Raw genomic sequence first — 25,046 nt, forward strand, 5'->3', positions numbered from 1 at the left:
CCAAGATTCCTGAGCTATTATACCACTAGAGAGAAATATCAGTAACTTCTATTAACTTTAATGTGCTTATCAAAAAGATTTTTTTCTATCATGGTGGCTTTTTTTTACCCTATAAGACAGAATCTTTTTTCCAACATATTTTCAATTTTACATTTCCAGTATAGCATTAATACATTTGTCATTTATTAAATAATGGCAAACCATAGCATCATAAAGTATTAAGACTGTGAAGGGCTACTAACCTACCTATTCATTTTAAAGATGAGGAAACAAATGCCAGAGACAGTGATAACTTGTCAGGAGTTTCCAGAATTCAATTCTCCTTTTTTAGATTAATAAGTTAGACCAGATTTCTTCCCCATGGTTACTGTCTGAGGACATTAACTAATATGTGATACGTGATGTCTTGGGTTCTTTCATGTGTAATTCAGTTTGTTGTGATTTCTAAAAATGTATCTCTTTAAAACAATTGCTGCTGTGCAACAGTGTGATGGCAAGGGAACAGAAAAGAACAAAAAAACCTGATTGAATACTTCAATCAAAGTGCTTCTTTTTTATGTGAGGATAAATCATACTGAATTAAGGGGAAATTTAAGAATATTTTTTAAGAAATAACAATTTCAGGTAGGCAATTGTGAGGAAAATAACAATCATACAAGCCAAGGCCACATGATTCTTCCACAAGCCCCAGGGTGAGAGATCGATGCCCTGGTTTACCAAATATTCTTCGCCAGTACATCTGAAATTCAACAGAAAGAGAATATAACTTCATTCCTAGCATCTGTCAAATGTTACTCAGTATATCCACTGTTCCTTAAAGGAGCCTTAAATTTAACCAAGCCTTTAATAATTACCCCTTCAGATGTCATAGCTAACAGTCATTGTGTGCTTACAATTTTGCTAGACACTAACAAGCAACATGAACCTAACTTAGTTAATTCCTAAAACAATCCAATGTGATAGACATTGTACACACTTAAAAGATGAGGGGACTCACGTTTAAGGAACTTGACCAGGTTTACAGAGTCATACTTTGAATCATCAAGTTTTTAGCCTACTCAAATTTATTGGTTTTCAAATCTGTAATGCTGCTCTCTCCAAAGGGCAGAAATATTTATCAAGTAATAGTTCCCTTATCCCTGATAAAGAAAATATCCGCTTAAACAGATGACACCTGTGACCCTTACTAAGATGATCAAAGCTCTTACAGTACTCTTCACTCTTACACATAGCCATAAAAAACAACACAGGTTAAGAATTCCAAAACCAGGAAAAGAGGTGTGCATGGGTTTCCTGCCAAAGTCACGTTCTGTCAGCTCTTACACCAAAACTGTGAGGAGCATCACAGATACTCAGGTACAAGACATTCCCAGCAGACTCAGCTATCAGGTTTAAGCCTTAAGTGGCAGCTAGAGTAGAGTAGGATGAACTCCTTGCCACAGGTTAGGAAATCATCTTGTACTAAAAAGACCTTGGACAGCCACAGTTACTGCCTGATACCATTTTTGTGCAACTCTTGGGAATTCAGCAATTCCAAAAACATACATAGCCTCTCTTTTACTATAAGAATAGCTTCCTCCTGGCCGGGTGCAGTGGCTCACGCCTGTAATCCCAGCACTTTGGGAGGCCGAGGCAGGTGGATCACGAGGTCAGGAGACGAGATCATCCTGGCTAACATGGTGAAACTCCATCTCTACTAAAAATACAAAAAATTAGCCAGGTGTGGTGGTGGGCGCCTGTAATCCCAGCTACTCGGGAGGCTGAGGCAGGAAATGGCGTGAACCCGGGAGGTGGAGCTTGCAGTGAGCGGACATTGTGCCACTGCGCTCCAGCCTCGGCAACAGAGCGAGACTCCGTTTCAAAAAAAAAAAAAAAAAGGAATATCTTCCTCCTTTGTCTACTGAGGATGAAGCCTCATCTTCCATTACCATGAAGCCCATGGTGGTTCCTCCTTTTCTGGTCCCATTTTTCCCATCCACTTCATCCTGACCACCCTGATCAAGCCAAAAGAGAGGGAGAGAATAAAGAAAACCTCTCTGTATAGAGGATTTCCTGTGGACAATTCAAAAGAGTCATTTGTCCTGTTATTCAGAATTATTTATATTCTACTTGAACATTCAGGAGATTGAGGATAATATCAACATTCTCTTTTCTCTCATTAATTTATGTATCAAAATCAAACCATTAGCAATCATAGAAAAGGAACATGTTACTAAATTCTTAAAACAATATTATCTAGTGTTATTAGAATCTGTTTTAACATTATGTGAAAACGGGGTTTTTTCTCAACTTATTCAAGAGTTTCTTGTTTTTTTTACAGGATAAATCGATTGATAGGGAGTATTCCAAGTTAATTTAAAAACAACAACACATGACTATGCGGCCTTTGATTTCATGATGTCTTCCAAATGCATGAGGCAGTGGAAGTGCCAGGATCTTGGCAGGGAAATGTTCACTTTCTTTGTGCTATTGCTGCCTATTTCATTCTTACTACTGTCTGTGGGTTGGGCTCAGAAGTATCCATGAGTTCAGGGACCCATAGATTTCATATAATCCATACAGTTCAGGAACCATAAGCCCTTGATAAAATATCAAAGAACCTCACTTCAATCTCAAATGCTCTGAAAACCAAGAATTCAAACCCACAATCAAAATATCAAAAGGATCTTTTAAAGGGCCCAAAACAATAAGAAACAAACATAAGAAACATTGCTGCATGTTAAAGACAATTTTTACCGCAGCAGAATACTGAGGACTTGTGCCACATGTTCACGTGCATTCGCGCACAACTCACTTTATGGATGAGAAAACGTAGGCTCGGAAAAATTCAGTGCCCCTGGAAGGACTCATACAGATCTAAGCCCAGTAGCCTTTATACATCACACCATGGTAGTAACAAAACCATTTTGACACTGAACAAAAACTTACGTTGCATAGTTACAAGTATTGTTTACTGTTGCATTGAGTCCTGGGCAGAAGTTTTGTCCCAAAAATTCATTATGCTGCAAAGCCTACAACACAAGTGGGAGCAGGGCAAGGTAAACAGTTTTAAATTTCAAGAAGTTTCCAAAGAGTTATCACAATCATGCCCTCTGAGTTTAATCTTTATTGTTATTTCTAAAAACATATTCACAGTCTTTGTCTCACCAAACCAACTAATGTTATTTTCCCTGGCAATCAAGAAGGGTTGGGATTTTGGCTTCCAATACAAAAGAAGTAAAGTATTTTGCCAAAGCGGGAGACCTCTGGCTATACTACACCATAGCTCCTTCCTCCTTCTCTTCCCAATTTTGTAAGCCCATAAACATTCTAATTAAAATGATACAGTGGTGCTCAATGAGTATTGTTAATTTACAGTGACAATCTTTCGTTCTTGTTTGTTTTCATTAGAACCAGTTGTAATTCTTGGACGTTAGAAGCTTGGTTATACTATATTAAGACACGGATAGTTTACTTTGGAGTTAATGAGCTTGCAAAAGCCAATATGACTATGCTTATTATATGGTCTTTGCTCTTCTAATTTTCCTTTCATTATAAACATATGTATTCTAGTCTCCCATACTCTCATTTATTTCCTTATTGAACTGAAATGCAACAATATGTTTTTCATCAATTAGCCAATCTTTCTCCTTTACTAGGAGGTATCTCCCCACTCTTCAGCCCTTTAAAGGATGACTGAGGAAAATAGCAAATGACTCCCCAGCCTTGTGTTAACCAAGGCTAACAGAAAATTCTCATTCCTTGCTCCTAAAAGGGAGTTTCTGGATGGGATACTTTCACAGCTCATGATCAGGGAAATGAGATGAGGACGCTTGATTTCCATTGATCCTAGCTTGGGAATGCAGTCACAGTGACAGACAAGGAAGACATACCGTAAATCCATATCGTGGAATGCTGAAGTACTGAAGCCATGACAGCCAAGATGCAATGGTTGTGAGATTGACCAACAGACCTGAAAAAATCTACAAAAAGCAAATACTAAGAGTCAGGCCTGCTTGAGTAATTTCATGCAGAATTCTAGAGAATACCCTCTTCAAGTCCCTATCACTTTGTAAGTATTTCTTTTAAAACCAACTCTTTCTTGAAGTTCTTTCCACTTACTCTAGACACTCACTAAACTCTTCTCCTCTGCATGTGCACATCTCTATATAGCTGAAGTCATTTACGGTTTTAAAGGAAGAACAAAATATCTAATACATATTAGATATTCCATTTAATCGGAAGATCCTCATTTGTCAAGACTATGTACTCAACTTTATTTGTAACTGCACACAATGGAAGATCAAGAAACACTGACTATTCTAATGACACAACCACTATGTGTGCTCATCAATACACCTGGCATTGGAAGAACCTATACCAGATAAATCCTGAGCATCACACGCCCACTGCACCTCACATGATAAGATCTGTTATTTACAAAGGTTTGCAGTCTATATCCATATGACTTTAGCAAGGATATGAGGTTCTGAATGCAGGCTTAACATAACCCAAAGTCTAGAACTGATACAGAGTATAATGTAGTGAGAGACAGAGTATAAACAGGATCAGTGCTATCATTTAAAGCTGCCAAAAAGCAATAGCGCAATGGAGATGCCAGGAAGACCTGCTGAAGATTGACAAGAGAACTAATTGCCACCACAAGCATACTGGTATATGCATAACAATGATGATGTTGCTGGTATGACAATATATATTCAGACTTGACCTGACCAAGTGCTTAGCATATAACACAGCATCTCTGAGTAAAATACAGTTTTATGACTAGTTTTTAATGTTCTGTGTAGAAATCTTTAAATAACAATAACTCAAACAAAACATTTGTATTTGCTGGATGACAGTATGGGAAATATAAACAAGCCTATCACTTCCTCATTAATGTTTGCATTGGTAGTTTTCAAATCCAGAAATGGAAGAATTAAACTATGGCAAGAGTTTGTGCTAATTATTTTTATTTAAAGGCATCTACTCCTACTGTAGCAGACAGGACATGTTCCTGTCAAGTATGATGTTGAAGGGGAAAAAAATGTAACTGGTTTCGTTCACCTGTTGATTCCTCTATGTGCAAAATTTAGGGGCATGTAAGATTAGGATTAAGTAACCATTAAAAAAAAAAAAGATAAGCAGAAACATATTGAATGTCAGGAACAAAACCCAGAAACGAGGTACTTAGCAGTGTGTGAACTCTGCAATTTTCCAATATTTTTAAAACACTCTTTTTCAAAATACGAGAGGGAGCCAAAATAGGCTGCTCAAACCATACTCTGTTCTGCTTCTTATGAGGCTTAACGTGTGTCTTGGAAAACAGTATTATAAATCCAACCAAACTATCTCTGCTGGTGGGTAAACAAGCTAGCAGTTCAATGCTGTATGTGGGAACTTTAAAACATAAATTAAAAATGTAAAAAAAAAATAAGCTAGCAGTTCCCTAATGCCAGCATGAAAGTCGGGCAAATAATCTGTAATTCTCAAGAGAATCTGCCGATCAAATGTCTTCTGGTTTTTGAAATTCCAATTTATTAAGGTTTCATAATAGGTCACCAAGAAACGCCTTTTAAAAGCTCATTAGTAACAATATTAACTAAAATTATTGGAACTACATTAGAACAGTAGCAAAAAAGGTTGGATAAGGGCAAAGAGGAAAGTTAGTATATTCTCTAACATAATCTATTCCAGTAGATGGCCTTAAGTAAAGCAGAGCCCCATTTACAGAATCCTTAAAACAGGTTTTACATGACAGGTGAATGTGCAGGAAGAAATGAAGGAAAAAAACAATTCCTTATCAGAGCAAACACAGTTCAGACTCACCATCATAAACACAAAACAGATGGTCATGAGAAGTGTTGCTACAGAAACCACACTCTGACCTGCTGCTATGGCCAGTGCCATGGAACTGGCCGAATAGGCCACCATCATAAGGGTAAACATCATAACGAAGAAGGCGTCTGCCTTTGGCTTCAATCCTTAGTCAGAAAGAGAAGAAGTAGTTAACCCAACTGCCTAGGTCACCGTATGTTTGGGATTGCTTATTGTGCAAATTTAACACTAATATTTTGAGAAACTAATATTAGAATGAAAAAAAGTCATCCACTCTCCAACCACCCTGGGTCTCCAATGTTGTGTCTGTCCATGTAACTGCATAAAGTTCTCATATTTTATACCAACTTCATAAGCACTGGTCCTTATAACACTTATGTGCCATTATGTATAATTACGGACAATTTCTGAGTTCCTGAGATGAAGAGCTACAGCCAGTACAACTAACCAAAATTCAACTGCCTTCTCTTTTCACAGGAAACTCATCAATAGCACACTCATTTGCCCATACATCCTCACATTACTCATTGTGTGCTGTAACTTTGTGAGTGAAGGGACTGGGATGATCGGGATGCCATGACCTCACAGTGGTTGTAGTATCTGGGGGAGGGGGAGGGGGCCTCCATAACCCAAGCCTCCCTAGACAGATCACCACATCACTCTGGATTGAAATGGGACTAAATTATGTTTCATAAACGCTTTCTAAACTGTAGTGAGCTAATACTACAGGTAATACAATCTGAAGATTTGAAACAGCCACAAGAACAACAATCAGGAGTCTGGAGATCTAGAGCCTAACCCTGATTGTTTAGGACACACCTATTATTTGTCAAATGGAAGGTTTAAACTCAATCGGTAGTTCTTATCTTGTAGTGTCAAAATAGATATTTCTGGGGGTTTTGTGTGTGTGCATGTGTGTATCAGTGAAATATATGGAAATCAGATGCAAGGAGCCTGGAGTGAAGCCTGAGCATAATGCATAAATGAGTCTCCACATCTACCAAACAAGTATTTTTTTTTAATTAACAAGCCCCAAAAGTCACCATCTTTCTCTCATTAAAGAAGCAGGGATGGGGAATATATATTAAATAAATACATATATATATATATTTAATCATTTTATGTATCTCTAAGAGATTAAATATATTTAATCATTCTATATATCTCTATGTGTGTGTGTGTGTGTATATATACATATATATAGAGAGAGACAGGGAGAGATAGATAGATAGATAGATAGATAGATAGATAGATAGATAGATAGATAGATAGATAGAAAACATAGATAGGCTATAAATATCCCAGCTTCTTCAGCATAGTCTCAAAGTTTTATAAATTCATTCCATGTTTGTGTATAACACAAACATCTCTCAGTAAAGTGTAGTTTTATAAGTGGTTTTAAAAGTTCAGGCTGGGCACATCCACTCATTCCTATAATCCCAGCACTTTGGGAGGCTGAGGTAGGAGGACTACTTGAGGCCAGGAGTATGACCAGCCTGGGCAACACAGTGAGACCCAATCTTTACCAAAAACTCCATCTTTATGTGTGCCGGTAGTCCTAGCTACCCAGAGGCTGAGGTAGGAGGATCACTGGAGCCCAGGAGGTTGAGGCTGCAGTGAGATATGATTACCACTGCACTCCAGCCTGGGTGACAGAGCAAGACCCTGTCTCAAAAAAGCAAAACAAAGCAAACAAACAAAAAAGTTCAGTTGGGAAACAGTCTTGACAAAAATAGCTGACAGTGAACAACTATTTCAGAGAGTGCAAAATGGACAGGTGTTTCCTTATCTCATGGTTTGGTTTATAGTTTTGAGAACCAAAAATATGCTTGCAAGGTGCAACTGACTTCACCCATAGGCAAGACTAAAGACATGTCCTTTTTTGTTTTGTTACATACTTACCTAACATGAAGTACACTATACAGGTAAATATAATACTTGGTAACATCCTCATGGGTAATAAATCAGATAACAGTTTTCCAAGGAAATAAGATGACACTCTGTAGTATCCGCTGATGTATTCATGTCTATAGAACAAAAATACGTATCATACATCCAAGATTAGTTTAAGAAGCCACAGGGCAGGCTAGACTTGTCTGTTAAAGACCTCTGCTGACAGCAGGGGTTGAACAAGCCAGCTTCCCACATCCTCAGGGCTAGACCCACTATGCATGCCCATGAATACCTTGGGTGCCAGCCTCCCTGAGACAGCATCCCATGAAGCTCTGTGCACAGCCCCTCTTCTCATGACACAGTTCCCTCCTATTGCTGCTCTTTCTAGCTCCTGAACACTCAGTCCAGGGAAACAGATTCCACACATCCTCCCTCTCTTCAAAGAATGCTTCTTTTCCTTCTTTGACGGGGGGCTTTCCTTGAAGAACAGCACTTCAGTAGCCGATTTTGGCAGGAATAGAAGCTTTTCTTTTTTCCCTATTTCTGATGAGGAAGGTGGCCTGTTATTCTCCAAGCCCCCCAGTGCAGCTTCAGATGACTAAGCTCTTCTTACTTCTTCTACTCTCAAGTTAAAAAAAGAAAAAGACTTCTTCTTTCAATGATCATGTCTTCCAGCCATACATCCCTGTCAACTACCAAATTGTAATCTTTCCTCTTCCTGACATCTTTCTCCCACAGTTCCAAACTCTTCCACTTCCTTCATTATTTCCCTTTCTAATAATTCCTATATGTGACATGTACATTTGGGCAAATGTGATCCATCCTTGAAAAATACCCAGCCTGGGAAACATAGTGAGACCTTCTCTCTACAAAAAAATTAAAAAAAAAAAAATAACCAGGCGCCCCGGTGCAGTGGCTCACGCCTGTAATCCCAGCGCTTTGGGTGGCCAAAGGGGGTGGATCACCTGAGGTCAGGAGTTTGAGACCAGCCTGGCCAACATGGCGAAACCCCGTCTCTACTAAAAATACCAAAAAAATTAGCTGGGTGTGGTGGCGGGCGCCTGTAATCCCAGCTACTTGGGAGGCTGAGGGAGGAGAATCGCTTGAACCTGGGAGGTGGAGGTTGCAATGAGCCAAGATCGCACCATTGCACTCCAGCCTGGGAGACACAGCGAGCGAGACTCTATGTCAAAAAAAAAAAATAGCTAGGCATGCCAGTTACTCAGGAGGCTGAGGTGGGAGGACTGCATAAGCCCCGCAGGTCAAGGCAGCAATGAGCCATGATCATGTCTCTGGACTCCAGCCTGGGCGACAAAGCAAGACCCTGTCTCCAAAAAAATAAATAAATAAATAAATAAATAAATAAATAGGAAAATACAAGAAATTAAACCAGGCTGCTCTTTACTGTAAGAATGCCTTCCGGCTCGTGCCACTTCCCTGGTCCACTGAGGGCTAAGCATGGTCACATTCTTTGTCGACTTAATCTCCCCACTTCCAAGTTGCTGCTTAATCTCTACCAAGCCCCTCAAACTTTTCTTGTGAAGGTCATCAGTATTTACTAAAAACAAAATATACTTTTCAGTCCCTTTATTGCTTGCTCTCTCCAACATTTGGATTTTCTGACTGTACTCAAATCTAGAAAAACTCTTTTCTCTGGATATCAGGTCCCAAAGGCTCAGGATTTTCTTCCCTACCTCTGGCTGCTTTTTCTCAATGAATATTGGTAACCCCTATACATATTTTCAAAACATCATGTTGTATATGATCAATATATACAATTTTTATTCATCAATTTAAAAATAAATTTTAAAAAGTACTGGTAATCCTCAGGATCCCATCCTTGGCCCCAACCCCAGATGTAATCAGTCTAACTAATAGCCCCTGTTGCTGGACAGCCCTGTTCCCAGAACAAAGACCTACTCACATGAAGAGCTTCTTCTCTACCACAAAGAGTTCCACGGCCGACACGCTGCTGAAACACTGGTTGGTCGTCAGGAAGAAGAGAACCCCAGCTCTGCCATGAAAAGGGGAACCAAATCACCGCAGTCAACTCAGCATTCTTAGATAGATTTTCTACCCACAAAACTCTTTCCACAAATGACAGTGTATAAAGTTAGGCAGGAAAAAAAGGGAAACTGTTCTGGTTGAAACAGGGAAGCGTGAACACCATCAAGCCTCTCCCCATCTCTTATGTCTCCACAGTGGTACTCATTTTGAAACTCACAGTCTTGGATTGTTGTGGAATGAATTGCGTCTCCCCCCACCAAAATTCATATGTTGAAGCCCCAACCCCCAATGTGATGGTATTTGAAGATGGGCCCTTCGGAAGGTAATTAGGTTCAGATAAGGTTACAGGATAGGGAGGTGGGGAGAGTGTAATGGGAAGAGCGTCCTAATAGGAAGAGACACCAGAGCTCTTGCTCTGCCACACAAGGAACAGCAAGGAGGCAAGTCTGCAAGCCAGGTAGAGGGCCCTCACCAGAACCCAGCAATGCTGGCATCCTGATCTCTGACTTTCAGACTAGAACTGAGAGAAAATACATTTCTGTTGTTTAAGCCACTTGCTCTATGGTATTTTGGTATGGCAGCCAGGCCAATACATAATTTTAACTAACAAAAATGCCAAGTACCATTCCTAATGTACGAACAGAAAAGTGGTAAGCTAAATAAAGTCTGTAAAGATTAAGAAATTCAATTAGCCACTTTGATTTTAAAGTTGAACAAAAAATGGAAGTCATGTGGAAGCAAAATGAAAGACAGTGAAGGGAACCTTCAATCAACCCCTTATTATATGCATAATCTACATGCACCACACCACCATTAGCAGGGCCGTGACATTATCCTTGACCATGCTAAGACAGCCAGCCCTCTATGAGGTTTCCAGAGTGCTCAGAGGAAACCAAGTGACACTTACTGATAAAGAAAAATCTAATTTGTGTATCGTAATGAAAAGGAACACTATTAGTGCTTGTTTCTCAGTGAAGTAACTAGATTTAAAAAGGAAAATGTTGGCCGGGTGCAGTGGCTCATGCCTGTAATCTCGGCACTATGGGAGGCCAGATCGGGAGGATCATGAGGTCAGGCCTAACCAACATGGTGAAACCCTGTCTCTACTAAAAATACAAAAACTAGCCGAGCGTGGTGGCAGGTGCCTGTAGTCCCAGCTACTCAGGGGGCTGAGGCAGGAGAATCGCTTGAACCTGGGACGTGGAGGTTGCAGTGAGCTGAGATTGCGCCACTGCACTCCAGCCTGGGTGACAGAGCGAGACACTGTCTCAAAAAAAAAAAAAGTTAAAAAATAAATAAATAAAAAGGAAAATGCTAAGTTAATCTATACTTTGATACAAATATGAATTTTATGAAAGCATGCCAACATCCCTGAAACACCATAACAAAGCAATATAATTGACAGTAAGGGTGTGAGTTGAAACTGAAAAAGAGGTAAGTGACACATCATTTAAATGGCGTAAAAACAAGAGAACATTTTAAAAAATGCAAACCCAAGTGAACAACACAATTACATTAAAAGAAAAAAAAGAGTCCATAGATACCTAAAGAACAAAGATCTAAGGGAACAGGCTAGGGTCTTTTTTGTTTTATTTTATTTTTAGAGACAGAGTTGCCCTCAGTCACCCAGGCTAGAGTATAGTGGCATGATCATAAACTCACTGCAACTGAGTTGAACTCCTGGCCTCAAGCAATCCTCCCAGCTTGGCCTCCCAAAGTGCTGCAGTTACAAGTGTAAGCCATGGTGCCCAGCCAGAACAGTTTTAAAAGTATGTACATATAATTAAAATGAATGAAAAATAGCCAGGCCTGGTAGACATGCAGTTATCTCACTTTCTGTACACAAATAAACCTAATATCAAGTAAAAAGCTAATTTCAGAACATGGAACATAGCAAAGATTCAATTCAATTTGTTCTCTTAAATCTATCAGTACAGTAATGTCCATAATGATTCTGAAAAAGTAGACAATGGAAACGTTCCTTCTAAATACTAAGATGATTTATTTTAAACACAGTTTTTTCTTATTAAGGAAGTTAATTCACTCTAATTCTTTCAAGGTGGTAATCCACATCTGTTATATCTACTTATTGGTCTGAATATTTTTTATTTTGATTTTTTAAATTATAAATTGGCATATTATGGTTGTATATATTTGTGGGGTACCAAGTTATATGATTCATGAATCATAAGTGTGAAATAATTAAATCAAGCTAATTAACACATCCATCGCCTCAAATATTTATTTTTTGTGGTAAAAGTATCTTAAATTTTAGCAATTCTGAAATTTACCTTATTATTTACTGTGTTCACCACATTGTGCAATGTATCTCCAAAGAAAAATCCTTATTCCTCCTGTGTAACTGAGGTTTTGTACCCTTTGACCATCATCTCTCCATTCCCCACACCCCTCTAGCATCTGGTAACCACCATTCTACTGTCTCTTTCAGTTCCATTGTTTCAGATTCCACATTAAGTGAGATTACGTGACATTTCTGTGCTTAGCTTTGTGCGTTTGGCTTATTTCACTTGGCATAATATTCTCCAATTCCATCCATGTTATTGCAAATGATAAAATTTCTTTTGTTTTTCCATTGTGTATATATACCACATTTTCTTTATCAAATGAGACCCTTTGGGTGATTCCGTATCTTGGCTATTGTGAACAATGCTGCAATAAATATGAGGGTGCAGAAATTTCTTCAACAAACTGATTTCACATCTTTGGGGTAAATATTTAGAAGTGAGATGACTGGATCTGAATACTATTTTTAAAGTATACCTTTTCCCTTAATACACACTAATTTGTTTAGCTATCACCACAACTCTGTAAAGCAGTTATTCCAGAGGTAGCTATTAATTCAAAGATGCATATACTCTACATATGATTAAAACCCAGTTTCTCAGTTACACGGGTTAGAGAAAGAGCAGAGAGTGCTTTCCTCTCTCAGAGAATTCATCCCCAAAGAAGAGAACTAAACCACTGGCCTCGAGCAGTTTTAAATTATAAAGTACTAATATTCACCCCTGAACAAAACTTTGAGAACCTGTTTCCAGAGATGATGCTGAAACATTTTTTCCTCATCAATAAATCACTAATCATCCCAGGAGGGATTAAATCATATACACAGGCCACTTTAACATAGTCCAAATGCTTATTTAAAAAATGATACTGGGGTCAATGGGAAGCAGTGGGAGGAAGAACATCAGGAAAAATAGCTAATGCATACTGGGCTTAACACCAAAGTGATGGATTGATAGGTGTAGCAAACCACCATGGCACACGTTTAACTATGTAGCAAACCTGCACATCCTGCACCTGTACCCTAGAGCTTTGGGGGAAAAAAAAAAGATAGCAAGCTTAAGTCAAAAATACAAATTATGAGCCCAGGAGTTCAAAGCTGCAGTGAGCTATGACTGCACCACTGCACACCAGCCTGGGCAATATTGTGAGATTCTGTTTCAAAAACAAACATATTAAAATAAGATTAATGCCCTATTTCTCCAGAAAACATCTGAAGAAACACCTAAAGTTCTTCTTTATTTCTCTGGATTTTTCTACCAAGAGCTTTAATGGCCAGATTTCCAGTCCTCCTCAAAGTTCCAGTTGAGGACCAGGTTACTCCATGTCCTTTCCAAATGCTTCCTGCTGCACAATATAAAAGGCCCACTGCCTTTAGATCCTGTGATATATTCTGTGCTGGGTTAAGACATGGCATCTACACGGCACACAAACCATCAATTACTAGCAAGTCTGGAAATAATCCAGATACCTCAGCCCTCAGGGAAAGTAAAAACATGAACAATGACATCACTCTGGTAAACTGCTGTTTAATAATACTCTCATCGTAGAGTAACACTATCTGATTCCATACAAAAGAATTTATTTTACTTGAGTGAGGAACCAACTTTTATGCTTATTCTTTAAAAACTAATCAGCCTTTTCCAGACATCAAAATAGGCTGAACATAAGCGTCTTCAACTTTCCTCAATAGTGAAATGGGGATACTACCATCTACCCCCTCTAAATCACTGGGTGGTAACCTGAGACTATGGACAGCAAGCACTACGGAGCACAGTATCTGCCACAAGTGTTCTCCATACTTGAAATAACCAGAACTCTGAGGGCTGTGAAATTCCTGAGTGCTTATGTTCAGAACACAATACAGTCGATAAAAAGTCCCCTCATAAAATGAGTTTTTTAAGGGTCCACTGTGACTGAAACTAGGTAAGGATCACAACACTAACCAAAATGCTAACCATGTAACAGGAAAAGCTGAGTCTCACCCCCATCACACCCCTAAGTCAAACATATATATTAAAAAAGTGACAGAAATTAGCTCACAGGCAACAAAAGAAGAAATGGATCGATTGGACTACATCAAAGTTAAAAATGTTTATGCATCAAAGAACACTATCAATACTGAAAAGACAACCCACAGAGTGGGGAAAAATATTTGCAAATCATGTATCTGATAAGGGATTAATATCTCCTCAAAAATATAAAGCACTCCTACAACTCAACAACAAAAAAACAAACAATTCAATTTTAAAATGGGCAAAGGATTTGAATAGACATTTCTCCAAAGATCCAATGGATCTCTACTATTTAAAAGGGAGAAAAAGAAAAGTGTTGGCAAGGATATGGAGAAACTGGAACCCTTGTGCACTGCTGGTAAGAATGTAAAATGGTACGGCCACTGTGGAAGACAGTATAGTAGTTCCTCAAAAAAATTAACAGAATTACTATATGACCCAGAAATTCTGATTCTGGGTATATATCCGAAGAATTGAAAGCAGGAACTAAAATAGGTTTTTTTTTTTTGTTTTTTTAAGAGACAGGGTCGAACTCTGTCACCCAGGCTGGACTGCAGTAGTGCAATCATAGCTCACTGCAACCTAGAACTCCTGGGCTCAAGCAATCCTCCCACCTCAGCCTCCCAAGTAGCTGGGACTACAGACACATGCCACCACACCTGGCGGAAAGAGATATTTGTACACCTAGGGAGCACTGTTTACAACAGCCAAAAGGTGAAAGCAACCCAAGTTTCCATCTATAGATGAAGGGAAAAACAAAATGTGGTATGTACATACAATGGAATATTATTCAATCTTACAAAGGAAAGAAATCTGACACATGCTACATGAATGAGCCATAAAGACAACATGCTAAAGGAAATAAGTCAGTTACCAAAGAATATCTACTGTATGATTCCACTTATATGAGGGTCTTAGAGTAGTCAAGTTCAGAGACAGAAAGTAGAATGATTGCTGCCAGGGGTTAGGAGAGGCAGATATGAGATGGGAAGTTATTGCTTAATGGGTACAGATATTCCACTTGAGAAGACAAAAAGAATTCTAGAGTTGGATGGTGGTGATAGTTGCATAACAACGTAAATGTACTTAATGCCACTGAACTGTACATTTAAAAATAATTGGGCCAGGTGGAGTGGCTCACGCCTGTAATCCCAGCACTTTGGGAGGCCAAGGTGGGTGGACCCACCTGAGGTCAGGAGTTCAAAGCCAGTCTAGCCAACATGGTGCGACCCCGTCTCTACTAAAAATACAAAAATTAGCTGGGCGTGGTGGTGGATGCCTGTAGTCCCAGCTACTTGGGAGGCTGAGGCAGGAGAATTGCTTGAACCTGGGAGGCGGAGATTGCAGTGAGCTGAGATCGCGTCACTGCACTCCAGCCTGGGCAACAGAGCATGACTCTTGTCTCAAAAATAAACTGACTCATCCTACCCTCTATAAAAGAATGACATTTACACTATACTTGTCTTAAATTCAAATTCTTAATGGATTTCAATAAGCTTGAAGAAAGTAACAGCATTTTCTTAAAATCAAGATCCAAATCTACTTACCTGTTCTGGATTCCAGTAGAATCATTTTTTAGCCCAAAGTAAATGGCACCTATAACCAGTCCCAGTATGACTGTGACAATGATCTTTTCAAAAAGAAAAATGCAAAAAAAGGGAAAGAGTTTCAATTAGAGATAAAAACTTATACACACCATTTATTAGTATAATATATATGGTTACATAATCAGATCTCTCCATTAAGATAAACACTCAATGGCTTGGCCAACGTCCCTGGGAGAAAATAAAACAGCATACATTATTTAGACTGCTTCCAAAGTTAAAAATTAAGTTATCTGTGGTTTGGGGAGAGTGGTAGGACACAAAGCACACTGCTGGAAAAGCTGGACTTCCTCCCATTGCACCACCCAGCAGTCAGTTCAGGGTGTGCTTCAGGTTACTGAGCTTGTGAATACCACACAGGATAGCAGAGCAATGCAAGTATGCAGCAAAGCAAAGTCCAAGTGCCTAAGAGTTTTGACCCTGAACTGAACTCTCAACCTTCGTGCCAATGAACATGAGTCATTTTATATTTCAAGAGGTTAAAGTGAAAACAGGATATCTTTATTCTTAACATTAAAAATAAATAAAAATTTTAAAGCACACATTAAAAAAATTCTAACAATGGAATTTTGCACAGTGAGGAAATAGGGGTGAGATGGAGCCTGCCTATCCAACCTCTAGGGAGTCCATGCCTGCACTAGAAAAGTGCATTGTCACTGTCACCAAAGCATTTGGCCGGCTTTCTCTGTGCACACTCTGCGTGCTTCCACTACCCATCTCCTGTCACTGCTTCCTCATCGCTTCAGCCAGTGAGGCCTATAGCCAATGCTGCAGACCTAAGCTGCCAATTCTTTGCCGTTCTCACCTATCTTCACTACTCAATTGCTTTCTCTAGCTCCTAAGGAGATTGGACAAACACCACTCTTGTTTCCAGGATAAAGGGTCTCTTAAGGACACTTCAATAAGCAAAGGGTTAAGGGTTACGTTATGATATAATTTATCTGAGAAAATCCTATTTATATTTACTCGTGAGTTAAATATTAAAAAACAAGAAATGGGCTGGGCGTGGTGGCTCATGCCTGTAATATCAGCAATTTGGGAGGCCGAGGGGGCAGATTGCCTGAACTCAGGAGTTTGAGACCAGCCTGGGCAACATGGTGAGACTCCGTCTCTACTAAAAAAAAACACACACAAAAAAATTAGCCAGGCGTGGTGGTGTATGCCTGTAGTCCCAGCTACTCGGGAGGCTGAGGCACAAGAATCACTTGAACCCTAGAGGTGGAGGTTGCAGCGAGCCAAGATCATACCACTGCACTCCAGCCTGGGCGACAGAGCGATACTGTCTCAAAAAATAAATTGATAAATAAATAAGAATAAAAAAATAAGAAATGGTAATCTAAAGAAGACAAAATATCCTACCATATCTTGGAATCTTCAAAGTTAAAAAAACAAAATCTCAATACTGCAACAGTCTAGTGGTATCAAGATTTAAAGTAACTGATCAAGGACACTTTTGGCATGAAGCAAACCAAACTGCAAAAACAGTACCATGATCTGTGATAACTAGTTTGTGAAGAACCTAGTCTGGAAAGAACATCATTCCAATGTTTCTACTTATGAGCTGTCTTTTAAAATTCACTTAGAAATTTTGGGGGGAAATCCATTATGCTGGCATATTTTCATTACCCTCAGAATATACTTCAACAGACCAAGCTTCCAAAATAAATGCAGATGACTGTATCAACATGCATGCATGCATGTGCATACAAGAGTCTACGTTTTCACACAGTAAAACTTTTAAGAATATTCAATTCAGGATTTTTTTTTTTTTTTTTTTGAGACAGAGTCTCGCACTGTTGCCCTGGCTGGAGTGCAATGGCGTGATCTCGGCTCACTGTAACCTCCAGCTCCCAGGTTCAAGCAACTCTCCTGCCTCAGCCTCCCAAGCAACTGGGATTACATGCGCCCGCCACCAAGCCCAGCTAATTTTTTGTACTTTTAGTAGACACGGGGTTTCACTATGTTGGCCAGGCTGGTCTCGAACTCCTGACCTCGTGATCTGCCTGCCTTGGCCTCCCAAAGCACTGGGATTACATGCATGAGCCACCATGCCCGGCCCAGACTTTTCAAACTAAACATTCCACATGCTTTGTCAAGTTTTCATTCAAACTTGTTATCTTATACTAACACTGAGTATTATGATTAAGATGTTTCCTAAAAGTTTCAAAGTTCGAAAAATGTTTTCAAAGTCAGCTTTCAAACATATTGACAAAATAATCAATCCCGTAACCTTGGCATGCTTTTATAAGGTGTGTCTGTGTTATTCTTTCTGGCATTAAAGAAAGGAAAACAAACAGGCAAACTAAACAATGCACAATGGAGTGCACAGACCCCATCTGCTTCCAATTGAGCTGTTCAGAAAACCCTTGGCACCTTAAATGAACATGCAATCTTCTCATACAGATAATCCATTCATTCTAAGATTTTCCAAATACAATCTTTGGAAGATGCATTATCAGAGGCCAAGTTTGAATCTGTAAAGAAATAACTAGTTCAAGCCAAAGTGCAGCTGTAAAGCAACAGATACAAGATTTATCAGTAGAGAGTCATAAAACATTTTAACAACTCAATTTTCAAGAACTCAGAATTAAAACAACATACAAAATCATAAACCCTGAATCAGGAATCATTAAGCTATAGCTCACAGGTCAAATAGGGCCAGCCACCTATCTTTGTTCATCTATGAGCTAAGAATGGTTTTTTACTTTATTTTTTATTATTTTTTAGAGACAAAGTCTCACTCTTGTCACTCAGGCTGGAGGGCAGTGGTGTAATCATAGTTCACTGCAGCCTCAAACTTCTGGTCTCAAGCAATCCTCCCACCTCAGCCTTTTGAGTAGTTAGGACTACAGACATGCACCACCACACTTAGCTCATTTTATTAATCATTGAATAAAAAGTCAAGAATAATAATATTTCTCACAATATAAAATTTATATAAAATTCAAATTTCAGTGCCCATGTATAATGTTTCATTGGAATAAAATGAAAGTTACCTTTTTTTTTAAGATAGGGTCTTGGCCAGGCACTGTGGCTCACGCCTGTAATCCCAGCACTGTGGGGGACTGAAGCAGGTGGACCCACCTGAGGTCAGGAGTTCGAAGCCAGCCTGGCCAACATGGTGCGACCCTGTCTATACTAAAAATACAAAAATTAGCTGGGCATGGTGGCGGGCACCCGTAGTCCCAGTTACTCGGGAGGCTGAGGCAGGAGAATTGCTTGAACCCGGGAGGCGGAGGTTACAGTGAGCCGACACAGCACCACTGCACTCCAGCCTGGGCGACAGAGCATGACTCTGTCTCAGAAAAAAAAAAGGGGGTCTTGCTTTATTGCCCAAGCTGTTCTCACACTCTCGGCCTCAAGCATCCTTCTGCCTTGGTCTCCCAAAGTGCTGGGATTATAGGCATGAACCACTGCACCTAGCCAGCCTTTCATTTATTATTGGAATACTGCCGTGTTCATTTATTCATGTTATTAGCTTGGCTGCTTTCACACTAAAACGGTAGAGCTGACTACCTGAGACAAACACCACTTGGTCTGCAAAGCCTAAAATATTTACTACCTGATCCTTTACAAAAAAAAATATATATATATATTGCCTACTCCTGCCCTAAGCTAATATTCCAGTTTTTCACAAATCTAAACAAAACTTGTCCTGCTAAGCAGATGCTCAGGGAGATACAAGGTTCTATTCTTAATCTAAGAGACTGCCACTGCTCTGAACATGGCTGGAATTCCTTTTGTGAAAGTGAGTTCACTGATGAGGCAGGGAAGTTAAACCTAGAGGCACTAGGCCAGGTGTTAGCATTGGAAGGAAGCCCAGTATCAAAACATGCAGAATCTCAGTGTGTGAAAAACAGCTCTGTGTTCTAATTATGCCCTCTCCAGTATTGCCACATAGGCGATTTGGACAAGACATTTATAAACCATTTTTTGAAGCAAGATAATTCAAGTTATTTTCCAAGTAAGAAAAATCTAATGCATACATCACACTAAAAAAGCAATTCATTACATTATTTCACTGTTGACAATAAGTAACCCAGGTTGATCCTACCAGACTGATTTCCAAATGATATCAAATCTATGCTCAAAGAATAAAATTTTGCCCTTAATTGATAGTATATAAAAGTGCCAATGTTCTGACAGAAACACCAAATTATAAGTACCAAAAACATTTGGAGAAATTAGCAGTATGGTTCAAATAGGGATACAAGCTCTTGGATAAATTTATATATATACTTAATTAGCAGTATGGCTATACATACATATATGTGGCTATACATATATACATATATATACATAATTAGCAGTATGGCTTAACTAGGGATACAAGCTCTTAGATATATTTTTTTATATATACTTAAGTATAGAAATTATGATGCACAAGTTTAAACGTCAGTAATATTTTACTAGAGCCAACAATGTGCCATCTTTTAGTACTCAACAGAAACTCAATATTGTTAATAAAAATAACAGCCCCAAAATAACCAGCTAAATTGACTTCTTTGAAGAATGGACCAATGAACTGGGAGTACTAATGTTTTGGGTGACAGAGGGGTTAAGAATAACAGAAAAGGCCAGGCGTGGTGGCTCACACCTGTGATCCCAGCACTTTGGGAGGCCAAGGCAGGAGGATTGCTTGAGCCCAGGAGATCCAGACCAGGACAACATAGTGAGACCCTGTTTCTACAAAAAATTAAAAAATCAGCCAGGTGTTGTGGTGCACGCCTATAGTCACAGCTACTCGGGAGGCTGAAGTGTGAGGATCGCTTGAGCCAAGAGTTTGGGGTTGCAGTGAGCTATGATTGCACCACTGCACTCCAGTATGAGTGACAGAGTGAGACCCTGTCTCTAAAAAAAAAAAAAAATGTGTAAAGAAAAGAATAACAAAAACCATAAGGAGAAATAATCACCAACTATCACAGAGCCAACCAAGGAACAAAGAAACATTATCTCACTTTGATTAACAGAAAGTTAATCTAACAATGAATAGCCTTGTTCCGTGAACTCAAATTTGCTTACTACGTTTGTATCACCTGTAAACTGTCTAAGGAAGGTAAATGACAAGGAACAGCACTTTGCACACAGGCTCTTCCCTTGGAGTGGCCAGCACATGCTCCCTTTCAGGTGTATTCAGTGACAGTAGGTGAAGGTTTCCCTGATCACCTGATTCCAACTGCAAATCAACCTTCTTCTCCCTACTTCTCTCTCTTCCTCCCCTTTCTCCACCCCTTCTCTGCTTAAACTTTCCCCATAGTTTCTTCTACCATCTAACATGCTATCTATTTAATTTCTTTATTATTTATCATAACTGTCTTCCTCAGAAAATTAGCTCCATGAGTTTTATTTTTGCCCATTTTGTTCACTACTGAATTCGCATCCCTAAAGCACAGCACAGGCCCTACAAGAACAAATTGAATGAATCAGTGAACAAAAGTGAACAGCTACCAGAAAATCCCAAAATTGGCTGACATTTCTTTCACAATTTCCCAAAAAAAAAAACATTTTTCTACTCAGATTATTCATTACAGCTTGTCTAAATCAACAAAAATTCTGAGTTAGGTAGTCTAAGAAACCACTAAAAAAAAGAAGCTGGCGGATGTGGTGGCTCACACCTGTAATCCTAGCACTCTGGGAGACTGAGACAGGAGAATCGCTTGAACCCACGAGTTCAAGACCAGCCTGGGCAACACAGCGAAACCCCATGTCTACACAAAACACAAAAATTAGCTGGACGTGGTGGGACACGCCTGTAGTCTCAGCTATTCAAGAGGCTGAGGTGTGAGGATCACTTGAGCCCAGGGAGGTCAGGGCTGCAGTGAGCTGAGTTCATGCCACCACACCCCAGCCTGGGCAACAGAGTGAGACTCTGTCTCAAAAAAAGGGAAGCTTTCCAAAAGTAAAACTTAATTGTCCTTTATTTGTTCTGCTGACTGGTTCTATATCCCAGGTGGAGTGAAGATAACAAATAATTGGAAGGGTGGGTAGAAGATAAACATATGCTGAAGCAGATGATAACAGAACCACATTGTTCCCATTTGAGTATTTCAAAAGAATCTGCTGGTTACCTGAGCTATAGAGGCCTGGGGATTACCCAGCAAGTTTTTGAATGAACGCTTGGAAACCCATCTGAGTTGATGACAGAAGGAGGTGGTGTAGCTGATCTCCTTGAAGACTGTGATCTTCTTCTTCTTCTCACCCCCGGAAAGTTGATGTAATTCAGCTTTTGTCTCTTTGTAGAAGGAGGAGTTGACATAAATCTCTGCTAATTTTTCTATGAGTGGCTTATCCTGCTTGGAAGGCTCTATGATCTCTGTGGCTTTGCAATCAGTGGATAAAAAGGAAACACGAACAAGATAACAACAAATTTAGCCCATTTTTTCTGTGACCCCTTTCTTGGATGCTTCCCTAACACCTTCATTCTAAAGCTTTAGAAAGAAAAAATAGGCCGGGCACGGTGGCTCATGCCTGTAATCCCAGCACTTTGGGAGGCTGAGGCGGGTGGATTATGAGGTCAGGAGTTCGAGACCAGCCTGACCAACATGGTAAAACCTCGTCTCTACTAAAAATACAAAAAAAATTAGCCTGGCATGGTGGTGCGTGCCTGTAATCCCAGCCACTCAGGAGGCTGAGGCAAAAGAATCGCTTGAACCAGGGAGGTGGAGGTTGCAGTGAGCTGAGATCACACCACTGTACTCCAGCCTGTGCAAGAGAGCAAGACTCCATCTCAAAAAAGAAAAAATAGAAATAAAAAATTATTAGCTCTGTCATTAGAAAAGTATAACAGGCCAGGCACAGTGGCTCACTCCTGTAATCCCAGTATTTTGCAGGGCAGAGGCAGGAGGATCATGCGAGGCCAGGAATTCAAGACCAGCCCGAGCAACGAAACGAGACCCTGTCTCTATAAAAACAAATAAAGTAAGTAATAAATTAAAATATATATTTAAAAAGAGAAAAAGAAAGAAAAAGAAAACTACAGAGAAATAGCCCGTCTATTGCCATAGTCTTATGAATATAGCAAACAAACTGACGTTTTCCTATTTGACCTTAATTCTTTTAAAATAGACTTCTTACCATATAGTTCTAATTCTTAATATAAAATTCTGGTCATGGCCAGGGGCGGCGGCTCACGCCTGTAATCCCAACACTTTGGGAGGCCAAGGCTGGAGGATCACTTGAGGTCAGGAGTTTGAAACCAGCCTGGCCAACATGGTAAAACTCCGTCTCTACTAAACATACAAAAATTAGCCAGGCCTGGTGGCACAGGCTTGTAATTCTAGTTGCTCAGTAAGCTGAGGCAGGAGAATGGCTTGAACCCAGGAGGCGGAGGGTTCAGTGAGCCAAAATAGCGCCATTGCACTCCAGCCTGGGTGACAAGAGCTAGATTCCTTCTCAAAAAAAAAAAAAAAAAAAAAAAAAAAAAAAAAAATCTGGTTGTTGCTTCCTACTATATGCAAATGCATACATTGCCAAGTTTCTTATTTTAAAAACACTATATAAACAGTGAGCATTTTTTAAAATGTTAACTCCTCTTGGAACTGACAACACCATATAAATTCTCATTTCTAAATTAATCAAAAACACCAACAGCACTCACAGACAACAAAATATTTGTGTTGACTGGTATCAGAAGACTGCATCAACAGAAATTCACAAAGCCACATTTTAATTAGCCACCACATTGCTAAACTTCAGCCAATTCAATTAGGCAAAAATCTGGGACTGTAACAGATTCATATACCTTTAAAGTCTTCTTCTCTGTTTAATGCCACAGCAGTGGAATCTCCGTTAATGATGTCCAAGAAGAAGTCTGCAGGGTTATTATAGGCCTCACAGTGATAACCTATGAAAGAACGCAGCCCAAAAACACAAAGTTGATGGTCTTGGAAAATAAAGAGAACTCACTTTCAGAGGGTGAGGGAGGTAAGGCTAGAGAAGACAGAATCTAATGACTTTTCCTTAACTTTCTTTCTCTCCTTCCCACATAATTTTACCCTTTCTTTTTATATATTCAATCTCTCTCTCTCTCTCTGTGTATATATATATATATATATATATATATATATATATATATATATATATATTATTTATTTATTTATTTATTTTGAGACAGGGTCTCCCTCTGTCACCCAGGCTGGAATGTGGTGGGGCAATCTTGGTTCACTGAAACCTCTGCCTCCCGAGTTCAAGTGATTCTCCTGCCTCAGCCTCCCAAGTAGCTGGGATTAGAAGCGTGCATGACCACGTCCAGCTAATTTTTGTATTTTCAGTAGAGACACAGTTTTGCCATGTCGGCCAGGCTGGTCTCGAACTCCTGGCCTCAAGTGATCCACCCGCCTCGGCCTCCCAAAGTGCTGGGATTACAGGCATGAGCTACTGTGCCCAGCTTATCACACAATATTTCAGCAATTCTTTGTCTCTGGGCCAAAAAAAAAAAAAAAAAGAAAGAAAAGAAAAGAAAACACTCCAAGCCAACCTTGGATTTGCAGGGCATTTTGCATTAGTGCTTGGTCCTTACCTATCATAATTCATGAGACCCGAAATAGCTATCAGTATGCTCTGGTGCTTAACAGTACTTCCTCAAAAATCTAAATATAGACCCAAGAAAAAAATCCAAAAGCCCAGGTGTGTTCTGCTCTCTGAGTTCACCGACAGATTGCCAGAATGATAGAACCCACATTAGCAATGACTACTTCCCCACATACTAAATTCAGAGGTCCAGCACTGGGTACAATGGCTCACATCTGTAATACTAGCATTTCGGGAGGCCGAGACCAGCAAACCACTTGAGCCCAGGACTTCGAGACCAACCTAGCCAACATGGCAAAACCCCATCTCTACTAAAAATACAAAAATTAGCCAGGTGCATTGGCTTATGACTATAATCCCAGCTACTAAGGAGGCTGAGGCACAAGAATCGCTTGAACCTGGGAGGTGGAGGTTGCAGTGGGCTCTGAAAGCACCACTGCACTCTAGCCTGGGCGACAGAGTGAGACTCTGTCTCAAAGGTAAATTAATTAATTAATTAATTCAGAAATCCAAATCAACTGCTGTGCTGCTGTAATTCCAAATAGAGAACAAATCCCCTGAGCAGTATTCTCGATAGAACATGGCCAGCACAGCACACCTGAACCATTCAGCTTCGGATGATGAGATCATCTGAACTCAGCGTGGCCTGAAGTCTGACTCTTAGTTCATTCCCTTTATTAAAACCTAATTAAGAAACATGGCCAATGAATATCTAAAATTATATTTAGGATCATAGGGAATCATTTATAATCATATCCAAATATATCTAAAATGAAGCAGACCGCACAAGCCATTAAAAAAAAATCGCACATTTCCATCTAAAATTTTAAAAATCACACATTTCAATTTGAAATAAAAAGAACCATGCTGTCCAAGATTG

At 39.5% G+C, this 25,046-nt stretch overlaps 1 protein-coding gene across 12 annotated transcripts in view; it reads right to left on the minus strand.

Moving 5' to 3' along the window:
• Positions 1–525: 525 nt before the first annotated feature.
• The window catches only part of ABCG2 (ATP binding cassette subfamily G member 2 (JR blood group)), a 145,852-nt gene continuing 121,331 nt past the window's right edge, over positions 526–25,046 (minus strand). For 7 of the 12 annotated variants that reach the window (XM_063705419.1, XM_063705418.1, XM_063705420.1 and 4 more), the window contains 9 exons: positions 23,379–23,480; positions 21,706–21,956; positions 15,581–15,663; positions 9,635–9,724; positions 7,720–7,844; positions 5,809–5,963; positions 3,873–3,962; positions 2,929–3,011; positions 526–739 (listed from right to left, as the gene is read on the minus strand). In XM_063705419.1, coding sequence (XP_063561489.1) covers positions 592–739; positions 2,929–3,011; positions 3,873–3,962; positions 5,809–5,963; positions 7,720–7,844; positions 9,635–9,724; positions 15,581–15,663; positions 21,706–21,956; positions 23,379–23,480 — 1,127 coding nt within the window. In that variant the 3' untranslated portion in view covers positions 526–591. Of the gene's footprint in view, positions 1,995–2,928; positions 3,012–3,872; positions 3,963–5,808; positions 5,964–7,719; positions 7,845–9,634; positions 9,725–15,580; positions 15,664–21,705; positions 21,957–23,378; positions 23,481–25,046 lie in introns of all 12 variants that reach the window. The other 5 variants (XM_055384635.2, XM_055384630.2, XM_055384638.2 and 2 more) reach the window with 3 other exon arrangements.

The sequence above is a fragment of the Gorilla gorilla genome, chromosome 3, assembly GCF_029281585.2.
Source record: "Gorilla gorilla gorilla isolate KB3781 chromosome 3, NHGRI_mGorGor1-v2.1_pri, whole genome shotgun sequence".
Taxonomy (NCBI): Eukaryota; Metazoa; Chordata; class Mammalia; order Primates; family Hominidae; genus Gorilla; species Gorilla gorilla.